We start from the raw sequence: 10213 nt of genomic DNA, 5'->3' as shown, positions 1-10213 counted from the left end.
TAGTGTAGTGCCTCTAAAGTATGTTTTTGTTGTAGTGTTGTGACACTTGTTCATTGAAATGTCACTAGAGCATTTTATGTTTGTCATTTTGTGGCATTTTTCAAAAACGTGCTACTAAATATCATTTTTGTGGCATTTTCTAACAATATGCCACTAGTGTAGTGCCACTAAAGTATGTTTTTGTTGTAGTTTTGTGACACTTGTTCATTGAAATGTCAGTAGAGGCTTTTATGTCTGTCGTTTTGTGGCATTTTTCAAAAATGTGCCACTAAATATCATTTTTTGTGGCATTTTCTAAAAATATGCCACTAGTGTAGTGCCACTAAAGTATGTTTTTGTTGTAGTGTTTGTTAACCTTTTATTTAATTTAGGCCAAACATGTGCTTATAAATACCGAATCCAAGGCATTACCCATGGCATTACTCAAAATTGTTTAGAGAAAAGCTTTGAAATTGAAAATGGTAACTTCAAGTTTTGCAATTGTTTCCTTGTTTGCAGTCCTATTACTACATACAGTCTCACCGGCAAATTGTGATTCAGTTAATCAGCGCTTTCTTCAATGCCTTGACAACCATTCGAACCCATCTTACCCAATCTCTGCAGTTGTCTACACTCCCAATAATTCTTCGTACTCATCTGTTTTGCAGGCATACATTAGAAACCTTCGATTCAATGAATCAACCACCCCAAAACCCCAACTTATAATTACTGCATTGCACGAGTCTCATATCCAATCAGCCATTGTTTGTGCTAAACAATATGGTTTGGAGATGAAAATCCGAAGCGGAGGCCATGACTTTGAGGGCATCTCATACTGGTCTGTGGTTCCATTTTTCATCCTTGACATGTTCAACTTTAGATCCATCAATGTCAGCATAGCAGATGAGACTGCTTGGGTTCAGGTTGGTGCCACTCTTGGGGAAGTCTATTACAGGATTGCTGAGAAAAGCAATACCCATGGTTTCCCTGCAGGAGTATGCCCCACCGTCGGTGTTGGCGGTCATTTTAGTGGAGGTGGATATGGCAACATGATGAGAAAATATGGTCTCACTGTTGACAACATTGTTGATGCTCAGATAATTGATGTCCATGGCCGACTTCTCAACAGAGAATCTATGGGGGAAGATCTGTTCTGGGCCATTACAGGAGGTGGAGCTTCTAGCTATGGAGTGGTTCTTGCCTACAAAATAAAGTTGGTTGTTGTCCCTGCCGTAGTAACTGTTTTCCAAGTCAACGTGACTCTACAGCAAAATGCAACAAATATTGTTTATCGGTGGCAACAAGTTGCTTATAAATTGGATGAAGACATCTTTATTAGACTCACCATGGATGTTGTAAATGTAAGCAGCACGAGCACAGAAAAGACAATACGTGCTTCATTTCTGTCCTTGTTCCTTGGAGACTCCAAGAGACTTCTCTCTCTCATGAACCAAGGCTTCCCTGAGTTGGGTTTGAAACCAACAGATTGCATTGAAATGACTTGGGCTCAATCTGTCCTCTATTGGACTGGCTTCCCCATTGGAGCACCAGTCAATACTTTGCTAAGCAGGATTCCACAATTGCTGACCCATATCAAGTGGAAATCCGACTATTTGAAGAAACCAATTTCAAAGGATGGGTTGGAATACACATGGAAGAAGATGATCCAATTGGAAAGGGTAGTGTTGACCTTCAATCCGTATGGTGGGAAGATGGCGGAGATCCCAGCATCTGCAAAACCATTTCCGCATCGAGCAGGAAACATATGTAAGATTCAATACGCAGTCGATTGGAAGGAAGACGGAGTTGAAGCAGCAAACCACTACGTAAATTTGACAAGAATGTTGTATGGTTACATGACTCCATATGTGTCCAAGTCCCCAAGGGAGGCATTTCTCAACTACAGGGATCTTGATTTGGGTATCAACCACAATGGCCATAATAGTTACGCCGAAGGAGCTGTTTATGGGATTAAATATTTTAAGGCAAACTACAACAGGTTGGTGCAAACAAAGACCAAGGTGGATCCTGATAACTTTTTCAGAAATGAACAAAGCATCCCAACGCTTCCATCTTCCGAGATGTAAAGTGAAGAATTCTATATCTATAATATAGTTCAAGTTGTTGTGTTATTTATACCCTTCATATTGTGCAACCATGTTCTACTTATTGGGGACAACTGAACGAAGACACCTTTAAATATAGAAAAAGAAGCTCGGTGTTCTATTATTAGGAATGCCAAAAACAATAAAAGAAAAATTAAATAAATAAATAATTGAACCATGCTTGTTTTTTTTTTTTTTTTTCTTTCCCCACCAAGGAGATGCTATATGGGAGTAGGGTCACTGTTGTGACCCCTTAACTGGTGCGATTGTTGTTCCTTCAAACGGCGCGCACACACACATATATTATATTTTTTTATGCTTTTTTAATTTGTTTAGGAGAAAACCAATTCAAACAATGCCAAAACTTCCAACACCATTTCTTACAGCCGCCATCAACCTCAACAACAAAACGTCCTCCACCTCCACCATTTGATAAGGTTTGGCCCTAGTGGCAAGCTTTCTGAGGCTTTTCCCATATTGAGCCAATTTATCATTTTAATTTTCAAACTAGGCCTAGTTTAAATGGGATTTCCAAACTAGGCTAAAGCGGGCCGAAAATTTGATGAACAGTGAAAGCGCTATTAGAAACCACGCTTTTAATTAAGAAAGCGTGGTTACAAACCACGCTTTTAACATAAATTTTTTTCTGAAGAAAACGTGGTTCCAAACTACACTTTCACTGTGCATGTCGTTTAATTTGTTTTCAGAACCACGCTTTCACTGTGCATATTCATTTTCTAAAGAAAACGTGATTCACAATCACGCTTTCACTGTTCACTGAAAGAAGCGTGGATTGAAACCACGCTTTCACTGTTCACTACAACAAGCGTGGATTGAAACCACGCTTTCACTGTTCATTTAAATATTATTTTTTTTTTGTTAATTTTTTTTTTCTGTTGTCATTGTTTTGGTGATAATGTAATTCATTAATTTTTTTTTTCTTTTGTCATTATTTTAGGTTAGAAGGTGTAATTCAAAACAATTTTTGTCTTTACTAAAGCCGTTTTTATGTAAATTTTTTTTTGTTTTTTGTTTTGGGTTACAAGGTGATAATGTAATTTATAAATTTTTTTTTTGCTTTACTAAAGGCGTTTTCATGTTAAATTTTATTTTTTTTTCTTTTGTCTTTGTTTTGGGTTAGAATGTGTTATTCAGAAATTTATTTTGGCTTTACTAAAGCCGTTTTCATTTAAATATATATATTTTTTATTTTGTCTTTGTTTTGGGTTAGAATGTGATAATGTAATTCAGAAAACCGGTTTAGTAAAACCGTTTTCTAGCCGTTTTCATTAAAAAAAAAAAATTTCTTTTGTCAATGAATAATGGTTACATTATTGGGTTCTCACGATTGAGAAGATGAACAAGTTAAGAGAATGTGTATTTCTCCTAAAATAAATTTTGTCAACATTTTTGTAATAAAACTTAATACATAATATACGACGCCACTAATTTACTAAATACTCATACAAGCATGAAAACAACATAACTGAAGTTGCAAATGTAACAGTTTTTAGTTACGTTGGTAGTACAGACATAAGTCTCCCACAAAAATACATTCTGGACGCCATGAACTGAACACACAATACATACATCCTAGACACCCTGAACTGAACACACAATACATAAACATAACAGTTAGACAGACAAATATTAGGCAGACAATCTGACAAACTCATTACGGAAACACTTAGTCTAACACGGACATTACATATTAATGCATGACCTAATATTGCCGAAATGTAGACATTAACACGTAATTCGCGCTTAAATCGGCTGGTGGCTCAAAGTCTGAATAATCCGAAAGCTCAGCGTCAGAGACAAGTTCAGGATCCTCCATGATACCCTTAATAACCACAACATTTTGTTCTGTTCTGTTCTTCTGGGCATCCTTCTTAACTATGTATAGCTGCATATCGCGGGCTAACGTACGGCACATTTGAGAAATCTCACGTTGTAGTCTTTCACATAGTTGATCAACATTATCAGGATCTTCCTTTTGGATCTCAACAGAACGTGCTTTTGGCACCTTCAATCGATTTTCCCGACATAATCTTTCCATTTGCACTCGCTCTATAAATAGTGCGGGCCACTTTAGAAGTCTAGCGTCTACTAAACCATATCATGTTTGATTATCTGATGGATCCATACATGAACCTCCTTGAACTGGATAATACTTCGACATCAAAAAATGTCGGTTCCCAAACCTATCACGATAACCACAAGCATAATCTAAAACAGGTATTCCCACTCCCTCCCATGAATCGTCTTCAGCATCACCACGTCCCCTTCCCCCTGCTTCGTCTTGAACTGTCACCCCTTTGCAAGTTCCTACCACCTCTGCGATTCCCACTCCCTCCCATGAATCTGTAGCCATGCTAATTTTTTAAAATAAATGAATGATAATTTCGTAGGGCGAAATGAGTTGTAAGGTTGTGTCTTCACCTTTAGTCGTTTATATAGTTGGTTATGAACGGCTTTAGAAAGATGCCTCTGCATGACAATCCCACATATACGAACAAGGTATGCGTTGCCACTAGAATGAAAAAACAGAGAAAAGCAAATATTGTGTACCAAGTCACGTGACTTGACAACCCATCTGCATGCACCGACAAAATAAGGGCATGCTCACTGTAAGGTAAATCAATGAATTCAATGTTGCCATGTGACTTTCTGAATTGAGAATCCCACATATATCAATAAGAGATAAGTTGTCACTGTAATAAAAAAATCGAGCAAAAAATCGAGAAAACCAAAGCCTGTGCACCAAGTCACATGACTTGACAATCTATCTGCATATACGGAAAAAATAAGGGCATGCTCACTGTAAGGTAAATCAGTGAATTCACTGTTGCCATGTGACTTTCTGAATTGTCACTGTAATAAAAAATGAAGCTTATGTAGGCAATTTTTGTTTCACTTAGCTATGCATCATTCGTTGTTACGACCAACAATTTGTATTTCATTGAAAAGTACGACTATTTGAATTTTTGTTGTCATTTGGAATTATTTTAAAATCAACTTTTGAATATTCAATTTGTAATATTTTGGGAAACATTTACAATCTCAACTTTTGAAATCAACTTTAAAATAATGGTGGATCTTGTGAGTGAAACGTGGGTTAGGTAGGAGTTCTTGGCCACCAATGTTTGTGAATATCATGGTGCAGTCAAATCTGTCCAGAAAACTGGTGCATTCAAATCTATCCAGAAAAGTGGTGTTACACAGTAATTTCGGAAGTGTTGTTCTCTTTGGGTATAAATCCAAAAAATATTAAATCAGCATCATTAGAACTAGTTACAAGTCTAGTTTCTTACATTTTTGGCCTTGCGTTGATTGCTATTCTATACTAGTAATATCGTCAATTTCTTTAAAAAGGTGCAGAAGACAATCTGTTTGGGTATACTTAATTGTAAATAGTGATTTTGACTGGTAAATCAAATAAAACCAATTGGGTTTTAAACTTAGTCCCCCAACTGGACCAACCACTTGGCTTTGAGCTTGTTTGTCCAGCCCCCCAAGTTTAGTTTTATGTCAACCCCCCATTCCTTACCAGAATCATTTTGACTGGACTTCCAGGAATTGGAAGGCGACTCTTTCTTCTTTCCTGATGGAGATTGAAGCTTTCCACCGAGCTACCTATCATGTTTTATGTGTTTTTGAAGGCGGTAGTTCATTTTTCTGAACTTTATTAGTCTCCTAACTGGACCAACCACTTGGCTTTGAGCTTGTTTGTCCAGCCTCCCAATTTTAGTTTTCTGTCAACCCCCCATTCCTTACCAGAGTCATCATTTTGACTGGACTTCTAGGAACTGGAAGGCGACTCTTTCTTCTTTCTTGATGGTGATTGAAATTCTTTGCGTAGAGGATCCCTATTTCACGAGCCCCAGTTAAGGGAAGCTTTTCACCGAGCTACCTGTTATGTTTTATGTGTTGTTGAAGGCGGTAGTTCGTTTGTCTGAACTTTATTAGTCGCCTAATTGGACCAACCACTTGGCTTTGAGCTTGTTTGCCAAGCCCCCCAAGTTTAGTTTTCTGTCAACGCCCCATTCCTTACCAGGGTCATCATTTTGATTGGACTTCTAGGAATTGGAAGGCGACTCTTTCTTCTTTCCTGATGGAGATTGAAGCTTTTCACCGAGTTACCTGTCATGTTTTATGTGTTTTTGAAGGCGGTAGTTCATTTGTCTGAACTTTATTAGTCCCGTAACTGGACCAACCACTTGGCTTTGAGCTTGTTTGTCCAGCCTCCCAAGTTTAGTTTTCTGTCAACCCCTCATTCCTTACCAGAGTCATCATTTTGACTGGACTTCCAGGAACTGGTAGGTGACTCTTTCTTCTTTCCTGATGGAGATTGAAATTCTTTACGTAGAGGATCCCTATTTCACGAGCCCCAGTTAAGGGAAGCTTTTCACCGAGCTACCTGTTATGTTTTATGTGTAGTTGAAGGCGGTAGTTCGTTTGTCTGAACTTTATTAGTCGCCCAACTGGACCAACCACTTGGCTTTGAGCTTGTTTGTCCAGCCCCCGAAGTTTAGTTTTCTGTCCACCCCCCATTCCTTACCAGAGTCATCATTTTGACTGGACTTCCAGGAATTTGAATGCGACTCTTTCTTCTTTCCTGATGGAGATTGAAATTCTTTACGTAGAGGATCCATATTTTATGAGCCCTAGTTAAGGGAAGCTTTTCACCGAGCTACCTGTTATGTTTTATGTGTTGTTGAAGGCGGTAGTTCGTTTGTTTGAGCTTTATTAGTCCCCCAACTGGACCAACCACTTGGCTTGGAGCTTGTTTGTCCAGCCCCCAAGTTTAGTTTTCTGTCAACCCCCCATTCCTTACCAGAGTCATCATTTTGACTGGACTTCCAGGAATTGGAAGGCGACTCTTTCTTCTTTCCTGATGGAGATTGAAATTCTTTACGTAGAGGATCCCTATTTCACGAGCCCAAGTTAAGGGAAGCTTTTCACCGAGCTTCCTGTTCTGTTTTATGTGTTTTTAGTATTCACATAATTCAACATACATTAATCCATTCATTAATCTAGAACATTCATTAACTCATTGCAATTCAATAAAGAAAGTCATGAACTAATAAATGTGCAGTTATAAATGTAGTTATTTCAAAAACTTCAAGTTCATAAAACAAATACTTGAAATACATCCGTACGTTAGATGAACAACAACATTGTCTTACACTCTAGTAACGAAGATACGAGACAACATATAAACATATATGAAAGATAAAGGTGTTTGATTTCTCATTCCTCATCTGACATGTAGTAGTCAGAGAGATATTTTTCATTGTTTAAGACATTATTTCGCTCAATCACTGTCAAATCTCTGTTGCTTGCTTTTGCTATTTCGGTGGCTAGTTGAAGCATGAAATGTTGACATCTCCGCATCAACATTCTGTTGTTCTCCTTCTTAAGTCTGCTAACTGTTTTTTCATAGTCACTCACATTTCGTCTAGCCATGGTCAATGAACGACGATGAGGTACCGGTGCCCCAAAGTTACGTAGATCATTAAATAATCCTTCTTGCTCCGTTACCCTGAACGCCCATTCTGCTCGGATACCTGCATAATAATCCTTCGGACTCGAGTACTTTTCGCTCTTGTAGTCATAAGTAAATGGAGGTAGCAGCCACACTTTCAGATTTTTTTGCTGCGCGTGAACTTCCTGCACCTCTGGAAGACATTGTTCATAAAATGAACAAACAAATAATAATAGCAATTGTAGAGATATTACTATTGTTATGACTTGAACAAACATCATACTGGGGGTATCACTATTTATAGACATCATAGTAGGGGTTAACTAGAGATGATCTAGTGACGATAATGTATGCTGGGGCACTATGGAAGAAGTGATACCCGTGATATTATTTTATGTTAGTCACTTCATGCAATCCTGAGTACCCGTGACGAAGTGTACCTGTGATGTAGTCACGGACGTGGTTGTCAGATAAAATCATAATTGTAAGCCAGAGGATCACAATGCAATCCCTTCATATTCGAGCAGTGAGTTGTCAAATAAAACAAAATACAGTGAGTTGTCACATCGCCACATGAAACTGTTTTTTCATTCTTACTTTTTTAATACAGTAAGTAGTCACTTGGAATTGACGATTTCAGTACAAATTGATGTTTTCAAAAAATTATAAATGAAATCATAAAATGAAACAGCGGCTTTAATTTTCTTTATTTTAAAGTAATATTGTTCATAAACAACTATGAAACAGAGTGCAAGTAAATACATAACCGTCCAACTCACTTCGACCTGCAAAACTATCGTTGTTTTTTTCACCAAAATTATAAAATGTTCACCTGATATGTAAACACGATTGGAACTTTGCAGCCTATATTTTATCTTATTTTCACTTAATGAACTTCACAGTCATCCCATTTTCTCCTCTTTGCATTTTCTGCTTCTTTTTATATTCGGTAAATTACACTTCACTCCTTCAGTCCATCACATAATTGTTTATCAACACTATTGCCATGTGGTCGTACTAATGTGACTTAGATGAATTCTGAAATGTGAAGAAAAAACAAAGCATGTAAGTTGCGCTGCACAAAGTCACATGCATCACGTAATGTGAGGAAAAAAGTCACAACGTATACAAGCATGGCAAAGTCAGAAAGTCACATGCACTATTGCATCACTGCATAAAGTGACATGCATCACTGCATCACTGCACAAAGTCACATGCATCACTGTATCACTGCACAAAGTCGGATGCATCACTGCATCGTTGCACAAAGTCACATAGCATCTGAGGAAAAAACAAAGCATCCAAATTATTACGTCTGTTCAAGTCACTGGCGAGCATCACTGAGAAATGTTGGACGTATCACTGCGCCAAGCTACAATTTATTATCGTACCATACCTACTGTGCCCATGTGAATTATGCAATTCATAAAAATTTTGAGGGGGTGTCAGAACAAAATAACAAAACAATTAGTCCCTTTGTGTATAAGAAACCACCCTATGCAACTTCAAATTAACTTAAATCAACACATAATTAACTTCAAATTAAATTGGTCAAATTTCTCCAATTAAATTAAATGAAATATGTAAGGTAAAAAATGAAATTAAATATGTTGTCAAGGCAAAATAAATTAAATTATATTTGTAAGCAGAAAATTTAAATTAAATTTGCAAGCGGATTTGAACTTTGCTTAAAACCTTAAGATATGCACTGAGTAGTAAATAAAAGTCAAAGTGGCAACTCCTATCAAGTTGATGCATAGTTGTTCAGGTCATCAAAGTTGATGTGACAACTCTGATGCATAGTTGTTTACAATAATTTCATACACACAGCTACCATGTGTATATATGGTATAAATATCGCATCATACCACAACAAAAGTTTTACAGCTATTTCGAGTGATATCATCATGAGATATACGATGGTTGATCTATATTCAGCAATGGGTCGCTATTGGGTTGCAGATGGAGATGAATTTCAATACCCATTAAATCCAAATTTGCGTTACTCACGTGCCACCGTCAATACCATGAGAGCTGAGTGGGAATTTCGCATAACTCGAGCAAACGTTCTCGTTGAGTTATGTCGTGAAGTTAATATTAAATTTCCTCGTCGGTTAGCCATGCGTAAGCCAACTGACACTCCACAGTTGTTGCAAAGGGCATTGCATCGTATCCGCGACGAAGTTAATCGCATGACCCAACTGTAGACACCCCATTTTTGACCGTCCTCAAGACTTGGACGTCACCGTTTGAACACTCGGTGATTATCCATGTTTGTGTTCGTTTGGAGTTCCCGGAGGTCTCGGCTCGCGCGCCTTGCCTCAGGATCCCCGAACTCAAACGTTTAGTGTCTGGTTTTGCACCAAACACTTGCATCTTGCCTTTGAGAGGCAGGGTGGGGCTTGTAGACCATCCCCACCCACCACCGGCAGTGGCTAGATGCCACCGGCTGGTTTTTGCTGCCACCGGCAATATAGTTTGCCGGTCGGCACTCTTTGTTGCCGGTCAGCACTATTTGTTGCCGACCGACACTCTTTTTGGCCAAGATAGCATTTTTGGCCGGCCGATTGCTGTTCATCTGCTTTTGCAGATATTTTTAGACAGCTGTCCTGCTATTGCATCCCTCCATACACGTGTATGG

The 10213-nt window shown here is 38.2% G+C and overlaps 1 protein-coding gene across 1 annotated transcript; it reads left to right on the top strand.

The window, feature by feature from the left end:
* The first annotated feature begins 419 nt into the window (after window positions 1-419).
* Window positions 420-2212, top strand: LOC114259098 (berberine bridge enzyme-like 8). Its single transcript, XM_082888679.1, has one exon. The coding sequence runs from the start codon at window positions 459-461 to the stop codon at window positions 2064-2066; it is 1608 nt and encodes a 535-aa protein (XP_082744805.1). The 5' UTR covers window positions 420-458; the 3' UTR covers window positions 2067-2212.
* Window positions 2213-10213: the final 8001 nt, after the last annotated feature.

The sequence above is a fragment of the Camellia sinensis genome, chromosome 9 (assembly GCF_055761805.1).
Source record: "Camellia sinensis isolate YWXY chromosome 9, ASM5576180v1, whole genome shotgun sequence".
NCBI lineage: Eukaryota > Viridiplantae > Streptophyta > Magnoliopsida > Ericales > Theaceae > Camellia > Camellia sinensis.
This window is presented reverse-complemented; position numbering and strand designations above follow the sequence as displayed.